The 18,265-nt window shown below is 56.8% G+C and overlaps 1 protein-coding gene across 1 annotated transcript; it reads right to left on the bottom strand.

Moving 5' to 3' along the window:
- Nucleotides 1-315: 315 nt before the first annotated feature.
- FADS6 (fatty acid desaturase 6) lies at nucleotides 316-14,975 on the bottom strand. Its single transcript, XM_057318207.1, has 7 exons — nucleotides 14,936-14,975; nucleotides 14,365-14,847; nucleotides 13,707-13,873; nucleotides 4,739-4,919; nucleotides 3,946-4,133; nucleotides 2,760-2,939; nucleotides 316-2,294 (listed from the first exon to the last, which is right to left on the bottom strand). The coding sequence occupies exons 1-7, from the start codon at nucleotides 14,973-14,975 to the stop codon at nucleotides 2,145-2,147; spliced, it is 1,389 nt and encodes a 462-aa protein (XP_057174190.1). The 3' UTR covers nucleotides 316-2,144.
- Nucleotides 14,976-18,265: the final 3,290 nt, after the last annotated feature.

Below are 18,265 nucleotides of genomic sequence, written 5' to 3'. Positions count from 1 at the left end.
TCAGGCCCAGATCGATAACAATGAGTCACTGGTATGGATTAGGACGGTTTTGATGTGTAGCCAGGGCTGTGCAATGGGACCTTTTCTGACACTGCATTTTTTCGTGTGGAGAATTAGCGGTTTGATTATCACATTCCCAGACCTGAGAGCCATTTCTGAGCTGTTAATGCATTTCAAAAGAGCAGTAATAACGTATAGCAAAGCAGGAGGCTGGGGAGGCTGCCAACCCTTTCTTGTTCCAAGAGGGCTGCTTGGATCCCAAACTCAGCTCTATCGGTCCACCTCCCAGCAGGAAACAGATGGCACACTCAGGAGGGCTGACTGAAAAGAGTTTAATGAAGGAACTTTGCACAGAAGTGTGGGCAGGATCAAGGGAATGGGGAGGCACCCCTGGCTAGCAACGGCTGGAAGCCATTACCAGCCCAGGCCCCGAAGGAGCAGAAGGAGGGAGCAGTTTCAGAAGCAGTGAGAGGCCTCGCTGTAGGAAAGGGCGCCGGGCAGAAGCCGTGGTCTTTTGTGGAGGAAGGCAGGGTGGAGGTGAAGAGGGGGTAGGGAGGGAATGGATCTGGAGGGGCAGCAGAGCCACACCACGGACGGGTTCTCCCCCGGGACCGGGCGTGGAGGATGGCGCGGCCTGCGGTCTAAGCCCCTGCCCGGCCCACTTGCTGCATTTAGCCTCCCCACCCGCGGAGCCAGCATGCCCTCTACCCTGTCCAAAGTTGTCCCTGAAAAACAAGGCAATTGTGTGCTCAGAACATGACTCGCATGTTCTCAACCAGAGATAATTTTGCCCCCTAGGGGACAGTTAGTTGGCAATGTCTGGAGACATTTTTTGATTGTCACAACTTGGGTTCCTGGCGTCCCCGTGGGTAGAAGCCAGGGATGTTGCTAAACGCCCTGGGATGCCCAGGACAGGCCCAGTGACGAAGGAGGATCTGGCCATGATGTCGATACTGCCGATGTAAGAAGCCCTGCTCTGGACTAACTGCTCTGGTCTCGCGTCATAGGCCTGGCCTCCTCCTCTGTCCCTCCCTCAGTCTCCAGCTGGGCCCTTCCTTGTGCCCTCTCATCCAGCCGCTAGTTAGGGTGGCCCCCAGCCCTCGCTCCAGGCTGCCCACTTTGGCTGACTCTCGGTGGCGTCTCCAGCACGCTGCCTCCCTCCTCTGGCTGGCATCCGTGACTCCCTGGATCCCTGCCTCCCTCCCAGGCTGCAGGCACCTGTTCACAGCCAAGCCCTGCTCTTGACTCCAAGCCCCTTGTATCTGCACCCTGTCCTCCTTCCTCTCCCCTCTAAGGCTGTCTGTCCTCCAGACCCTGTGCCCATCATCCCCTCCAGCCTCGGCTACCCTCCCAGTAATTTTTCTCTTTGCAATTGATAGTTCTTCCAGGCCCACCCCTTCTAAACATCATGGACCAAAGCAGACTTTTTCTAGAACTAGCCAAGGTCAAGCTCAAAGCTATTGACACTCTTATTTATGCCCTTATTTCCCCTGGAGTGCTCTCCCCACAAAACACGTACGCTTTGATTTCACTGATATTGCGCATCTCGGGAGCTGCTGAGCCTGTGTCTGGCAGAGGCTTCTCTGGCTGAGATACCAGGAAAGTCTGCCAAAAGTAACCTCTCCCTGTCCCTGGGGAGAGGGCTCCTTAGCAGACAGAGCCCAAAGGACGAAGGAAGAAGCAGTGGCCAGCCAAGCATGGGCTCTCCTGGCACTCGGGAGGCCCTAACTGAGGGACTGACCCTTCGCTCTCCTCGCCTCCCCCTGCCCAGGGCCCTCCTTTCCCCCCATCACCTTCCCTTAACCCTACCAAGGCTCAGACACAGCAGGGGAGGAATCGAGCTGTTTAGCCCTGAGATGAAGTTGGCTGAGGTCCACACTGACCAGAATGCCCAGCCACTGTTTTTCCTTTCCCCCAGATATCCCTCAAAACCCAGAAAAGCAAGCAGGACAGGTTACCCCTGGAAATCCCAGCTGGAGCCCTCCACCTCACTGCCCCCAGTGCCTCCCCACTCCACCACCAGCAACCCAGCCCCCGCACTGGGGAAGGGCCCGGGCCCTCCTGGAGAGAGGGCAGGCCAGCAGAAGCAAGAGAGCTAGGGTTGGGCCAGGGAGGGGGTGCAGGGTGACTGTGCGGCCCACCCCTCATTGCAATCCCACCAGTTCGGTGATGGGAGGGGTCTGCACCATGAACTCCTCATAGCGACTGAGAAACAGCCTGAAGCGAGCCAGGTAAGAGTCCTCGTTGTACGGCAGCTGCTTCTCATGGAGGAACCCGGACACCACGGGCTTCACCTGCAGGAAGATGGGCAGGAGGAGGGGCCGCTGAGCCGGGACTGGGGGCAGCCCCCTCCCCGTGGGGGGCCCTTCCTCCTCCCAGCCCCAGCTCCTGTCGCCTTGTTCCATGATGCTCTGGAGGACTGGACAGGCGGGGAGGATTCCTACCTCTCCCCTCCCAGCAGGCAAGGGAAAGAAGTGGGTGAGGTGGGGGCTTCTCCCCCATATCTTCCCCGCCAACAAGCACCGCTCACTCTCATGGTCCAGATGAGGAAGCGAGGCTCCTGGACACTCAGTTAACTTGTCCAGAGTCGCAGTGCTCGTAAGGAACCCACACGTCTCTGATTGGAGACGCACGCTGCCGCTTGTACACGGGGCTGCCCTTGCAGGGTACCTCTGACCCGGCCAGCTGGGGGACCCACGGTTCACTCCGCTCCGCCCTCAGTCCCTTCATCCCAGCCCGCCAGGCCGCCCGCAGCCCACCTTCAGACACATGTTGTCAGAGAGCCGGGGGAAGAGGTGGTGCTCCACGTGGCAGCTGATGAGGGAGTGGCCGAATGCCCAGTCCAGCAGCGGCAGCCGGGGCAGGTTCAGCACCCCCAGGCTCATCATGTGAATCCGCCGGGGCTTCTTGTCCCGGGAGAACATGGGCAGCCCGATGTGCTGTGACAGATGCGTGGGTCACACCCTGGGCCTCCCCGCCCTGCCCTGGACATCCTCGCCTACCACTTGGGGACCCGGTGGGTCCTTCTGCCTCCCTCACTCCCACTCCTGCGGGACCTGGAGAGGCGAGAGGAGGCTGGGACTCTCCTGTCCGTGCTCTGAGCTCAGTCTCACCCATCTCTGGGCCTCTCTTTCCATCTGTACGATGAGGGGCTGGGCTTGGATACCCTTTGGACCCCATGGTCCTGGCATGCCCACCACTGCCCACTGCTCGCTGTCATGCCACCATGCCTTTGTCTCATCTTGGAGAGACCTTCTCTGCTCTCTTTTCATGAATCAAAATCCTGCTTGGGGTTCAAGATCAAGTTTGTGTAATTGTTCATTCAACAAGTATGGATAAGTGCCTCTAAGGGATGTGGGAGTGAATGGGAGCGTCCTCTCTAGCAGGACAGGCAGGTGGCAGGATGGCTCGGGCAGCACGCACAGCTGCACGCTCTGAGGTGAAGTCATCGCCGGCAGCGTGGCCAGGGCCGGGATAGGCGCGTGAAGGGGGCTTCATCTGTCTCATGTCCAGGGAGCAGGGACACATCCCTATGGAAATGGCCCTGATCTGAGTGCTGAGCCTCTGGAAGGTCTCCTGTCTCCGGCTCCTCCAGCCTCGTGGCCTGCGCTGGGGCCTTGGTGATGGCCCATAGCTCATGTCACTTGGGCTTATCACAGTAAGTGCCCCAAGGACGGGAGATGGGGTCCCTAATCACTTGTGTCTCCACAGGAGCTAATCAAGGGCCCTAGGCATAGAAGTTTCTTAAATCTTCCATCCACGATCCATATATGAGCGGCAGCCAGTGTTGAAGAGAAGCACATTCTTCACCTGAAACCCAAACTCTGATAACCCACAGAGAGTGGGGGTGGGAGACAGGAAGGAATGGCTCTCTCTCTCCCCAGGTGGCCTCTCTCTCCCCAGAGCCCTGAGTCTAGCCTGCGGTCAGGGTTGGGGAGGCCTCACCTGGAAGATGTTGACATGGAGGTAGGGGTGGGCCAGCAGGGATCTGGTGGTGAGCATGCAGAGCAGGGCCGAGCCTGGGCTCCGGAAGCCAGACACGCTCCGAAGCAGCCAGTAGTGAGCGTAGAGGCCCAGGGAGATCAGGCCCAGGGTGCGCACAGCCGACCTGAGCTCCGCCCTTCTCAGCCGCTCTGCCGGAGGGAACAAGAAGTCCGGGGGGTGGGGGGGCAGCGTTCAGATCCCGCACAAGCTGGCCCTTCTGGCCCACGGGGGCTAACTAGCGTGCTAACTAGGGCGATCCATTCATCCTCACAGCCCGGAAAAGTACGTTCACCCACCTTATGGATAAGGAAGCAGAGCACTAAGCAACTTGACCAAGGCCACTCTGCTAGGAAGTGGTAAGTGCCATCCAGGGCAGGGACCCAGCCCCTCCTTCCACCGAATGATATTGTTACCAGAATATTACAATCCCTAACGTGCAATACAGCACGAGGCACCTGCGAAGTACGTTTGTATCTGTGACCTCACGATGCTCTCACACCACCCTTGAGGACCAGGTAACAACCTGAGCCAGAGTGGTTACATTACCTGTCATCGGTCATCAGCCAGCAAGTGGCAGAGCCAGACTCGGCCCTGAGTCCAAGGCTCCTTCCACCCTGCCTGGCTGTCTCAGAAAGTTTCTGGTCTCAACTCGGGGCTCTCAGCTTCCTCCACGAGCAGCCTCCAGGAAGCCAAGAGGTGAAGTAAGGAAAGGGGGGAACCCGCTCTCGGCAGGGCGCGGCCCTGGCATACTCACCGACAGCCACCAGTGGGGTTATGACGGGGATCGAGAGAGGAGCCAGGAACATGTACACAAAGCGGTTGAGGCAAGGCAGCCTCCAGGTGCTCGAGTCGCCCAGGCCCAGCACGTTGGTGTAGCCGTGGTGCAGCTTGACGTGTCCGTAGTGGGCATACTCTGCACTGAAGGCCGAGCATACCTGGAAGAGGGGGCCGGACAGGGCACCGGGTCCGTGGCAGGCACGGTCAAGCCAAGCGGGCCTCAAGAACGCCCACCCTCCCCGGATGCTGCGTTTCCAGGGCCTGCCTGCCCTACACCCCCCAGCTAGTCGGACCATCAGCGCTCGGGTCTCTGTGGCCGCAGAGTGGCCGCCAGTCAAAAGAGCTGCATCCGCTCGGCGCAGCGATGCTAAGTGTTTGGAGGGGGGAAGCCAGCCCCAACGGCCACTCTGCCGCTGACCACCCGGGCAAGCCCGCAAGCCTGAGGGGGCTGTCAGAGGATCGGGCGCACTGCAGGTAAAGCTCCAGGCACCCAGCTGCAATGATTTTGTGCCTGTTTCTCTTGGAAACCTCTGTATCTTCACAGCACTGTTTTGCATTCCGAGCCCCCTCCCGCAGCGAGGGGAGGGGTGCAGGAGTGGTCTGTCCATGAGGGTGGCACCCAGGGGGAGGCGCCCCGCTGGGGGCTGAGCATGAGCTTCTCCCCAGGGGTGACTCCTCTGCATGCCCCTCGTGGGATTCTTCCAAACTGCCCACAAGCAGCAGCGGGACAGCAGCTCGGGGACTCCGAGAAGGGCAGTCCTTCTGGATGCAAAAGAGACACTAAGGTGTCTCTTATGCAGATATATGCAAATTAAAATGCAGATGTCAGCCTCCTCCAGTATTTTATCCAGGCCAGAAGATTCTGCTAATTTTATCAAAGAGGCTGCCCGCCTGTTTCCAGAGGAACATGAAGAGTTTCCCAGCTGCGATCGCGGTGAGCCTGGTGAAGACAGCAGAGCAGCCTTCGCTGCGCGGTCCGTGTCCTGCGCGTTGCGAGTGCGATCTTCAAGCCTGGCGGGTCAGGGGCGCTATGATCCACAGTTGACAGAAGCAGAAACTGAGACTGAGGGAGGCCACGTGACCACCCAGGTCACTCAGCTAGGAAGCTGTTAGAGGGAGGATTGGCACCCAGAATCCACCCAAGATAAGCCGTAAGACCCTGAGACGAGCCGCTAACTGCAAGGGAGCAGGAACCCAGGCTCTGGGTCCAGGCAGCAGAGGCAAAGCCAGGAGGAGACACATCGGAAACAGCATCGTCTTCATGCTCTGTCTGCAGAGACTTCCTCCCTTGGACTGAGATGGCACAAAAATGTAGCTGGAAGCTCCGGCTGAAGGACACCGAGGAGGGGCACAGCTAGTGACGTGACCACCGCGGTGTTACAACAGACCGATATGCCAAACCAGCGCTGCCCGGGCCCCTCGGGAGGCAGGGGCGGGAAGGTCAGCGCCGACCCCACACAGCCTTGCTGTGCAGCCCACGAAAGTGGGACGAAGCGCTTCGCTCTCAGGTGAGGTACCCACCTAGGGATGGCATTTTGCTCACTGTTTTTGTAAGCTCACAGAGGGACAGATCCTGGGGGAGGCTGCAGAGGGTGCGTGGGTAATGTGTCAGCTGAAGTGACAGGTCTTCCAGGCCTGCTGGTCCCCAGAGCACGCACCCACCGGGGCCTCGCTGTTGGTTCGAGTTTCAGGCAGAGGCTTTCAGCCGCGGGCTCGGGGCGGCAGCCTGGTCTGCTGGGATCTCCTCAGAGGCCAGCCTGCCTCTGGCCAAGGCCTGCAAGGGTGTGTTTTGAACCTCAAGGTCCTATCCCATGTAATTGGAAGAAACAACTGGTTTGTTTTTGTTTTTTTTTAAGAAACCATATATATTTTTAAAGATTTTATTTACTTATTTGGGGGAGAGAGAGAGAGAACAGGAGTTGGGGGGAGGGGCAGAGGGAGAAGCAGGCTCCCTGCTGAGCAAGGAGACTGACGCATGGCTTGATCCCAGGTCCCAGGACCCTGGGATCATGACCTGAGCTGAAGGCAGACGCTTTACCGAGTGAGCCACCCAGGCGCCCCGAGAAGCAGCTGTTTGGAATCGCTCCTTCTATGCGCTTCTGCTTCAAGGGCCCATGGCACCTGCAGGCTGCTTGGGGACAGAGTTGCCTTTCCTTCTGGCACCAGCTCGGCCTCTGCTCGCAGACCAGATGGGCAGCTCACCACACTCGGAGTAGCACCGCCACCAACGACCGGGCGCCTGAGCAGGACTGAGCAGCGCTGTAAGAACTCGGCCCCCAGGGACCTGGCGGGGTCCTCAGTCAGCCGCTCAGCCACGTGGCCGGACCCCAGGGTGGGGGGGATGAGCTACATGTGACTCAGCACCCACTTCCAGAGTCTGTTTGGTTGGCCTTTTTATATGAATAAGAACAGATTTGGGGCTATTTCCATAACACTGGAATTCTCACTCCCATCTGGATGTTCCTTCTGTGGAGGGAAGGAGAGGGTGGATTTGGGCTGAGAGAGAAGACCACACAGACGGCGGCGCATCTCCCAGGCACCTGCACCCATCGGCACATACACCCATCGGCCAGAGTGCAGGGGAGGGGCCAAATGCTGCGCAAGGAGCTGCCTGCTCCCGAGGATTAGGCAGAGGTCTCACACAAGAGGATGCCACATGCAGACCCGGGGAGAGTTCCAGAAGCCCTACGGCTGGTATTGCTCTTTTTTTTTTTTTTTTTTTTTTTTTTTTTTTTTTAGCAATCTCTCCACCCAACCCAAGATCGAGAGGCACACGTTCCACCAACTGGTTCATCCAGGCGCCTCAAGGAGGGTGTTGCTTCTGGATGTCTCCGTCCTCTGTACCCCTCAGGAAGACTTAAGGGCCCCAATCTCTTAGCAGCACTTGGGCGATGTAAGTGGCCAGCATGTGCATGGGGCAGGTGGCACTGTAAGTCTTCCTGACACCTTCCCTCTGCTAAGCATCAGGGACCCCAAGGCTCTCATCAGTCACTTATTTCTTCACTTGGCCACTTGCGCACTCGAGCAACCTCAGACCTCTGCCGGCGGCCAAAAGTAACGAATAGCTAAGGTGGTAGTTCGAAAAATACTATTTTTTGAATAGGTAATACGTTTACATAATTCGGAATTCAGAAAGTCCGCAGTGATGGGTCTTGTTCCTACCTCACCCCCCAGCTCCCCATTTTCCTCCTGGGACTTAAGGGAGGACCTTGATCTCTTACGTGTCCTTGAATATTTTATTTTTCTAAACAAACAATACTTTGCAGGATTACATCACATCATATAAAATTATGGTGCAGTCGAAGTTGGGTTTTAAATAGGTCATTCTACTGCATTGGAAGGGGAGGGGCAGGATGAGACAGGTGATGGGCTGCAGGCTGTTGGAAAGGGAAAGGGACAGGCAGGCATGGGGGACAGGACCTGGGAAGGGGAGGGGTGGGAGGATCAGCAGGGATCAAGGGCTATGACCAGGTTTCCAGCTCGGGGGCCTAGGGCATGGTGGCATCACTCCAGAGAGGGACACAGGGCCAGGGGGCAACAAGCGAGGACTAGACAGGAAAGAAAGGCGCCTGGTTGTCCTGAGCCAGCTGCCCTCAGGGAGGACAGGCCCCGGGCTCCCTCTGGACCCTCTCTCACTGATTCCCAGGAGCTGAGCACCCCCTTCATGTTGGCTTCAGGGTGGTGGGGGCCTCTGGGGCGCCATGGGCCTAGGCAATAGGTTTGTCAGATAAAGTATAGGACACCCAGATAAATTCAAATTTCAGATAAACAACCAATTCTTTTCTTATAGAAGTATATCCCAAATGCACACCTGGCCTCTGCCCACTAGGTGCCAGTAACGTGCACACACACACACACACACACACACCGGTCACAGTAGCCAACGATGTCTGGAGATGTCGCCCCGTGTCCCTGCCATGCTCTCTCCGTGCTCATGGCCCGCACACCACCTGCTCGGTGCCCCCGTCACGTTCCGCCTGCCCTGGTCCCGGCTGCACCTCGTACCAGCTGAGCTGTCTTGGCCAAGCGACTTAACCTCCCAGACCAGTGTTTCCTCATCTACGAAGTGAGGGTAATGACAGCTTCCACCTCACAGGGAGGCGTGCCTACTGAATGCAGTAATTTGTGTAAAGTACACAGGAGGCGCCCAGTAAGTGTCCGCTGATATAAATAGGACGTTTATTATTTCTGCGTCATGCATGTATATCTGTTTCCCACCGGACTCTGAGCCCTTGGGGAATCAGAAGCGGGTCTGGGTCACCGTTGTGTCCCCAGCACCCAGTGGAGGGCTTGGCAGGGAGGAGAAGCTCGGTGATGTGGGGAGCCCTGCTCGACCATCGCCACTCAGCCTGGACTGACGTTGTCCCAGCCACCGAAGCTCCCCCTGAAACGGCGTCCTCGCCCAGCTAGACAGCTGCTGCTGGGCTCACAGCAAGCCTGCCCTCCTCTCCCCGAGCCCCTCCCTCAAGGCTGTAGTCCTCACACTTGGCTGCCATCCACAGACCACTGCCTGGCCCTGCTCTGGGGTCCTCTGCCTCTGAGAGGTCATATGCAAGCCCACCACGGTCCCTGCCACCAGAAGCCGGGCTTTACAGACCTACAGGAGTAGGAATCACCATGAGACCCCCATCCCAGAGTCCTCGGGCTTACCCTTGAGGAAGCCACACCAAAGCGGGGGCGGTGGGGTGGGGGGCTGCTTGAAAGTCCCTTTTGGTGGGGCGCCTGGGTGGCTCAGTCGGTTAAGCCTCTGCTTTCAGCTCGGGTCATGATCCTAGGGTCCTGGGATCGAGTCCCACATGGGGCTCCTTGCTCAGCAGGGAGCCTGCTTCTCCCTCTCCCTCTCTCTCTGCCTCTCTCCCAGCTTCTGCTCTCTCTCTCTCTCTGTCTCTCACTCACTCTCTCTAATAAATAAATAAAATCTAAAAAAATAAATAAATAAATGTAACTAATGGGAGAAGCTGGGTGAAGGGTACACTGGACCTCTCCTATTTTTGCAAAGTCCTGTGAATCTATAATTATTTAGAAACTGAAGTTTGTGTTTTTCTCTGCAAAAGTATATTTCGTGCTACAGATCTAGTTTTCCCCTCTAAATAATTTTTTTAAATAAAAAAAATTAAAAATCATAGTCGGCATACCCAGACTAACACCCCTCAGGGTTCGGGTGCGGACAGAAGAAAGGTCAGAGAGATACCCCAGAAGATAATGGCCACACTGAACTTGAGTACATTCTAGAATCAGGACCAGGCTGGGCTTCCGAGCTCTGTTTCTACCACTACACGGGACTCCAACGACAGTGGTGGCATTCCCCTGTGTGACGCCCCCTCCCCCAGGGCAGAGCCGGGCTCCCCATGCTCCCCTTGGACCAGCTGTGACTCCACCCCTGCAACACAAAGCCACTTTAGAAGGAGGGTTTGAAGTGGAGACACACTAAAGAGCTTAGTGACTGACTCGACCTGTTCCCTCCCACTCAAGAAGCATCTTGATTATGAGTGAAATACAGGGAAGTCCTTAAAACCCTCTGATCTGGGGAGTCAACCCTTTCCAAGCTGCGGGATTTAAACCAAGGTTGGCCCTGCCCACCCCACCCTGCCTCCCCCTTCCTGCAGTCCTAGCACATAACCTAGGACCAAGAGGGGCAGGTGCTCTGCAGGGAAGGCCAGGGCCATCCGTGGACCAGGAGAGGTCAGAGGCTCACTAGCAGGAGGCATGGAACTTTCTCATGCAAACCGGAAGTGGGTCTTCAGAGGGAAGTTCGCTGTAGTGTGGGCAGGTGTGTATGACTGGGGATACCTCAAAGAAACCACGACAGCTGGAGTGTCACTGCCCTGTCCACCCTGCCTGCCCCTCCTCCCAGATCCAAGTGGTCAGAGAGGGCCAGGCCCTTGTCCCACCCCCAGCTCAACCCAGCAGACCCTGTGACAAGCCTGGCCAAAGCTGGGTGCCCAGGGACACGAATGACCCTCGCTGACTCCTGGGGCTCCAGACTAAAGAACTAGATCATTCTGTAGGGCTGGTGGCTCCTGAGGGTCGAGCACAGGCAGCCAAGGAGAGAAGGATCAAAGAGAGCAGACAGTAAGCCTCGGCGGAAGTGGGGAGTCAGGTCCAGCTGTGCCATGCGGAGAACAGAGGGTGGGCCAGCGCCGCAGCAAACAGCGCCCTCAACACACACACACACTCACACACTCAGATCTGTCCAACTTTGCATAATGCACGAACTTTTCTTTTAAACACAAACAGCGCTAACAGATGGGAAAGACAAAACTGCTAACCCTCTCCTTGCTGTTGACCTCACGTTCCCTCCAGAAAAGAAAGAACAACGCCAAGACCTGGTGAGCGTCCAAGAGTCAGGCCCAGGCCCTCAATCCTGATCTCCGTGGTCGCATGGAAGCCTCGCACTGGCTCCACCAGGCCAGTGATGTTATGATGCCTGTTTATTAGATGAGGGAGCCAACACCGAATTAAGCAACTTGCTCCAGGTCAGGCAGCCGGTGGGGCTGGGCCTGTGGCTCCCGCGGCCATGCCCAACGCCGGCCCCTGCCTGGCCACCAAGACCAGCACCCTCCCCGAGGATCCCACTCGCCCCACGAATGCCAGCGGTAGGGGGAGACTGAGCCGACCCCTGCCGCACACTGGAAACCAGACGCTCCCCAGGCGCATAGCCAGAACCGTGCTGTGTTTGGCCGGAAAGCACGCCCTGCGGCAGTCACCACACGGAGGTGAGAACCAAGCCTCCCCCACCACAACGGACTCACAGGCCTCTGGACGGTGACCTTCCAGGAGCTGGCTTTTCCCTGGACTTTGTCTCCACGTCACCTGCAGAGTCACCAGCAACAAATACTGACGAAATACCCACCGAGATCTCAGCCTTGTGCCAAGACCTGAACCTACGAAGAGGTCAGGATGAGGCCACGGCCCTGGGGATCATGGGGACAAGACAACCTGCAGCCACAAAGCCACCTGGTCCCTCACGGCGGGTCAGACACTGTGATTCTGAGGGCGCCTGAGTGGCTCAGTCGTTAAGCATCTGCTTTCGGCTCAGGTCATGATCCCAGGGTCCTGGGATCGAGCCCTGCATCGGGCTCCCTGCTCGGCGGGAAGCCTGCTTCTCCCTCTCCCACTCCCCCTGCTTGTGTTCCCTCCCTCGCTGTCTCACTCTGTCAAATAAATAAATAAAATCCTAAAAAACAAAACAAAAAAAAGACACTGTGATTCTGTGCCAGCTCTTCAGCTGGGGAGGCTGGGGAAGCTTCTGGGTGGACGTGTCCTCAGCTCCCTGCCTTCCCTTGGCATCCACAATAGCTACCTTCTTCCCCAGAATCAAAGCCAGGGCGTTCTCAAACTTTGGTGGGTATTCGATCACTGGGGAACCTGGTGAATAGAGGGGCCAGGGTGCCCTTCTCTGACAAGCCTGGGCCTCCAGGTCATTCAGCTGCACAGGGAAGTTTGAGAACACGGTCACCTCTATATGGTCAAATCTCCTGTCGTAACTTAGTCCAAAATCCACAACACCTACTCACCCTCAGCTGTCCCCGGGGCTCCTGGCACTCAGGACAGTTTAGAGAAGTCCACACAGAGCTCATCCTACCCGTTGTGTCCCCAGCTTCTCCCCTGCCCATGATTACAAGCTACGGGGCATCTGACCCCAGCTCCAGGCCTCAGGGTCTAACCAGCACCACCGCCCAGCGGTTCCCTGGGAAGGGAACTGACTTGAAATGCACCCTGAGGATCGGGAACCCGCAGGTTCCTCTTGCTGTCAGCACTTCAGAAACGTGTGCAGGTGGGAGAGGAGGGGAAGGGGAGAAGGGGGAATGGAGAGCCCCAGGGAGGAAATGTGTGACTTTATGAAATGTCTGTGTGTCTGTGCGTGTGCGTAGTTATAGAGACCTTAATAAAGTTATATAAAGTTCGGGAGGCCTGGGGGGCTCGGTCAGTGAAGCGTCTGCCTTTGGCTCAGATCATGATCCCAGGGTCCTGGGGTCAAGTCCCATATCTCCCGCATCGGGCTCCCTGCTCAGCGGAGAGTCTGCCTGCTGCACCCCCTGCTTGTGCTCTCTCTCTCTGAAAAGTAAATAAATAAAATCTTTTTTAAAAAGTCATATCAAGTTAATCATTGAGCTAATTGGTCATGGCAAGCCGTGGCAGAAAAGTCTGCTTCCAGTGCCAGCTTTCATGTCTGTTCATAGGGGACCTGGGCAACCCGGTGAGGGTCTACCTGGAAGGGGGCGGGGAGGGGGCAAGTTCCACAGAGGAACCGGAAAGGCGTGACACCAGTCCAGAGAGAAGGACAACCTGGCCAAAAGCCTCTGGCTTTGCCCGTAGGGGAAAAGGGTGAGGCAGAATGGGGAAGGAGTAGAAGAAGGTCATGGGATGCAAAGGTCAGGAGAGCAGGGGCTCCTCAGGCTGGCTCGGCCGTCGCCAGGCATCAGAGCGGTGCACGTTCCAGAGCTGGGACACGGTCAGGCCCCTGCTCCCTCTCCCTTTCTGTTCGGGGTTCACATTTTACTCCCTGACTGTGAAACCAGGAGGCCCCAAAGGTTGTAGCCAGGACAGGGGTCCTGGTAGGAGGAGGAAGCTCTATTTCCACTTTGTCCAGTGCCACAGAGAGGCAAGGAGGTACCCCCCGGAGAAACAGGGGTGCCCAGGCCAGTTCCCGTAGGTGGACACGCATCCATTCCTCGTGCAGCTCTCTACCCACTGGTGTGAACACCATCTCAAGGTCTGGGGGCAGTGCACACACGCACACACACACACACACACACACACAACTGTAGTGTAGGCTGCACACTTGGATACACATACCAACACCCACAGTGGCCTGTCCACACATCTGCACACCCCACAGAACGATGGGATTGAAAAAAAAAAAAAAAACAGAACAGAACCGAACCGAACAATGAGACCACCCACACAGTGCCAGCAGTCACCTCCACCCCACCTAACCTCACCTCCACGAAGAAGAGCTCCCAGACCTTGCTCCAGCCTTTAGACTCCGTGAGTGCCCCGTGAGTGGCCAGGTGGCTGCCCTTGACCGTGAGCGTGTAGTGACACACACCCAGGATGGTGATGCCCAGCCCAAGGACCAGCACATTCTCAGAGCGCAGGCATATGAACCCTGCATGGAGAAAGGAGAGAGGAGATGAGGGGATAGGGGCTTGGCAGGGGTTTCCTCCAGCTTTTGAGGATCTGGGCCCAAACACCCTGGCCCCTACCCTTACAGCCCAGGCCAAAGTGGGCCAGGGGCCTGGGGGCTGCCACAGGCAGAATGAGGCAGGTCCGGACCAGGAAATGTCCAAGGAAAACCCCATTCCCGGTGTCCCCCATGGAACATCCTCCCCTCCCCCTGTCCCTCTCATCCCTCTCAACTCCCCCCCACCCCGCCGCCATTCAGGCAGTCAGGCCTTCTCCCTTCTCCAGTGCCCCATCCTCTGGGGACAAACGGCAGGACACTGCAACCAGACTTTCTGATTTGGGTTGAACCCCTCCTTCCTGGGGTCCCCAGCACGCACCATCTCCTCCACGCCCCAGTCCCCAGCCTCTCCACCACCCTACCCCTCACTCCGCTCCGCAGCCCGGCTTCCTGTCACCCTGTTCTGTGCTCCTCACCGGCCGGCAAGGCGAGGAGGCTGAGCGCGAGGATGGCGCAGTCCACGCCGTGGCGCTCCCACCAGGAGCTCGCCCTCTCCACGTCCCGGACCAGCGCCTCCAGCTCGCCCAGCAGCGCCTCGCCTCCGCCGTTCCCCCGGGGGGCGCCCCCAGCCGGCTCCATGGGCTCCGCGCTCCCGGCGGCCACCAGGGCGACCCAGGAGGACTGGGGGACGGTCTGCGGCGCCCCGCGAGGCGCACGGCGCGAGCAGGGGCGGGCCGGGGCGGAGTCACGCGCCAGCCGGGGACACCCGCCCTCGGTGTCATGGTGCGTGCTGGGCACCCGAGCGCCTCCTGCCGCGCGCGGCGACCACCCGGCCGGACCCGGGGGCACCCTCCCGGCGGGAGAGCCCAGAAACGCCGCAGAAGGAGCGGGCGGATGCGCCCCGGTGCGGAGGCCACCCGGAGCGAGAACCCGCCGGGGCTGGAGGGAACGCCGGCCGCCTTGGCGGTGGGGGGTGGCGCCGAGACTCCCAAAGAGAGCCCCCGCCAGGGCCCTCTCAGACCGCCTGCCTTCAGACACCCTCCTCGCGTCCTCCGGTCCCCGCCCTCTCTAGAGTCCGCTGTAGCATTTTTATCCCCTGGCCTGCGTATTTTTCTTAGTAGCGCCTAGCAGACGCTCCCACGTGTGACCGGGGCCGGCCGTCTCCACCAACAGGCAGGGTCTTACCTTTGCCGCTCCCGCTCAGGCGGCGTCTTTAGTACCTAGAACAGTTCTTGGCACAAAAACATTCTTGAATTCATGCGGCAGAAAGTGCAAGGACTCACTCCGTCCAGACAGATGGGGCATGGGGGTCCCTCTGGTCCTCGACTTTAGCAATGGTGACCCATGGAGAACTGGCTCTCCAGCCCAGAGATTTTTGGAGTGAGAAACTGTAAAACGAATAACCATGGAGAAAGGCGTAACTATAGAGAAAACACACTCAGAGCTCACCATTCCAGGTGGATCCTTCTGCAATTCCACTGGCTCAAGGGCACCCAGGGTCATGGCAAACAGCACCCACCCCCCCTGACTTGGGAGCAGCATCTGCCCTGGCCCTTTCCCATCAGTGCAGGCCCCCCCCCCCTCCCCAGAGCTGCTGGAGGTCCTTCCGGCACAAGACCCTGCTCGGCTGACACCCTTCTCAGCATCTGGGGCTCTGTTCTTTCTCTTTTTTGTTTTACATTCCCCCTGGTTTCGTACTGAAGTCCCTTTCAAAATGAGGTCTGGCATGGCGAGGGCAGCAGCACTTCAGAGGAGATCTTTGGAAAGGAGGAAGAAAAGCAGGAGGAGGAGGGAGGTGGAGGAGAGCCCTGTGAGGACGTTAGGGACACTAATGACTGATTCCTGCTGTCTGCCGTGACATCTTCCTTCACGAATTCCTGTGAGCTTAGCCCTCCGATTCTGTATAAAAGGGTAAGATTTCTTTACCAGGTCAGTATTCTAAGGGGCTACAGTCTAAAAGACCCATTCTCACCACACGCAGGCATGCACACACAGACACACACTTGTGTGTTCACCATTGGCTTCCATATCCTAATTAGGTTTTCTGTTTTCCCACAGCTCTGCAAAGATGGCATCAGCCCCATCTAATCCACGGAGTCGCAGAGAGATGAACTGATCTCCCCAACACCCACCCCAAATTCCTAAATGGCAGAACTAGAACTCATATCCAGGGTGTCTCCTCCAAATTCAATTATCTTTTGTCTCTATCAGACTCTTAAGACAGAGAAGGAGGAGGTGCCTTTCCCCCACCCCACCCTACCTCCAAGTGCCTCGCCTCCCAGATATCCTAGCATTTTCAGGGACGGGACATGTACAATTTTTAAACGCATATTTGATATTAATATGCAGTATGATAATACAATTTTATAAAGGTGGAATTCCATGGCCTTTATCCTATAAATTAGGAAACTTCCTACCAAGGTAGGAAGAAAGTGCCAAGAAGCCCCTCGCTTTCCCCCTGGACGTCTAAGTGACGTCAGACAGGAGTGGAGGCGCATGTGCGCTCGCGGAGCTCCAGGAGCCGGGAATCCCCATGGGTGGGCTGGCTGGCAGTCTCCCTGGAGAGAAGCAGACTTCATTTAAACCTGCCGGCGAAGGAAGAAAACCAGGCATTCTGGGTCTTAAGACACACAGAGGGTTGGGAGATCGTTAGGGAAGGCAGGAGAGAAAGGCTGGGACCAGGGGCTGGAGGCACAGAGAACGGCAGACTGAGAGGTGGGGGCTTCTCCTGCAGGCTGGGGGAACCATAGCAGCCTTCAGAGCAAGGGAGTGACTTGTGTCGTGTGTTTGGGAAGGGTCATCGGGCACAGGGCAGTGGCCCACTGGAGTGCAAGAGACTAGTCTGGGGACTTTTCAGTACCCGAAAACAAGAGGGTCCTGAGGATGTAGATGGCAGGCGAGGGGCGCTATAGGAAGGGAGAGGGGGAGATCAAAATCAGGAAGACTGAGGGCACCTACCTGGGTGGCTCTGTCGGTGAAGCGTCTGCCTTCGGCTCAGGACACGATTGCAGAGTCCTGGAATCGAGCCCCGCATCAGGCTCCCTGCTCAGTGGAGAGCCTGCTTCTCCCTCTCCCTCTGCCCCGCTCCCTGCTTGTGTTCTCTCACTCTTTCTCTCTATTAAATAAATAAATAAAATATTTTTAAAAACCCACAAAATCAGGAAGACTGAAATACACAGTTCACCAAAGCAAATGTACAAATGGCTAATGAGCACATGAAAAAATGTTGGGCATCATTAGTCTTTAGGGAAATGCAGATTAGAACTCCCAATGAGGTAAGTATGGCTCAATGTAAACAGCCAGGCACCACTAAACATTGGTGAGGGAATGTGGAGCCACTGACCTCTCATTCGTGGCTGATGAGAGGACAAGGTGGCACAACCCCTTTGGAAAACAGTTTGGCAGTTCCCTGTAAGGTTAAATATACACTTACCCTATGACCCAACCATGCAGCTCCCAGCTATTCAACCAACAGAAATAAAAACATGTGTCCACATAAAAATGTGTACCTTGATGATCATAGATGATCGTAGCAGCGTTGTTCACTGTGCCAAACTGGAAACAGCTTGAATGTCCATCTGCAGGAGAATGGATGAACAAGTGGATACAGTCAAACAACACACAAAATATAAAGGAGCAGCTGGTAGAGGCCAAGAGTGCAGAGGAACAGTGTGGACGAACTCCGAACGCCGAGGGAGAGAAGCCAGACAACACTCGAGTCCTTACTGTACGATTCCATTGACAGGAAGTTCAAGAGCAGCAGAACTAATAGATGGTGATAGAAAATCAAATCGGGGGGCGCCTGGGTGGCACAGCGGTTAAGCATCTGCCTTCGGCTCAGGGCGTGATCCCGGCGTTATGGGATCGAGCCCCGCATCAGGCTCCTCGGCTGTGAGCCTGCTTCTTCCTCTCCCACTCCCCCTGCTGTGTTCCCTCTCTCGCCGGCTGTCTCTATCTCTGTCGAATAAATAAATAAAATCTTTAAAAAAAAAAAAGAAATCAAATTGGTAGTCGCCCAGGGAGGGGGGCGGGGACAGTGATTGCAAAGGGACGTGAGGAAACTTTCTGGGAGGATGGAAATGTTCTGTATCTTGACTGGTTGTGCTCACGTGGGTGCATGTGTTGGTCTAAAGTCATCGACCTGCACCCTCCAAATGGGTGTGTTCTATTACAGTTAATTACACCTCGGTAGAGTTGGCAAAAGCAAAAACAAAGCAGGGAGGCAGATTGCCTTTTTAAATGGAAAGAGCTTTATTAGAGCTCTGAACACAGGCATGCCCTAGGTGTACACTCAACAGAAATGTGAAGAAACTTGCAGAAACATTCATAGCCACGGTACTCAAAATAGGCAAACCCTGGGGACATCTCCATTATCCC

Source organism: Ursus arctos, unplaced genomic scaffold (genome assembly GCF_023065955.2).
Source record: "Ursus arctos isolate Adak ecotype North America unplaced genomic scaffold, UrsArc2.0 scaffold_24, whole genome shotgun sequence".
Taxonomy (NCBI): domain Eukaryota; kingdom Metazoa; phylum Chordata; class Mammalia; order Carnivora; family Ursidae; genus Ursus; species Ursus arctos.
The sequence above is the reverse complement of the archived record's forward strand: the minus strand, read 5'-3'. Positions and strand labels throughout refer to the sequence as shown.

Excerpts from the sequence above, each read along its gene's own strand:
- FADS6 (XM_057318207.1), bottom strand. The coding sequence starts at position 14,975 with ATGCTACAGCGGACTCTAGAGAGGGCGGGGACCGGAGGAC. Across the intron at positions 14,848-14,935 it reads GAGGGCGGGGACCGGAGGAC|GCGGCCGGCGTTCCCTCCAG; the intron begins GCGAGGAGGGTG and ends CCCACCGCCAAG. Across the intron at positions 4,134-4,738 it reads AACCCCACTGGTGGCTGTCG|AGCGGCTGAGAAGGGCGGAG; the intron begins GTGAGTATGCCA and ends TCCCTCCGGCAG.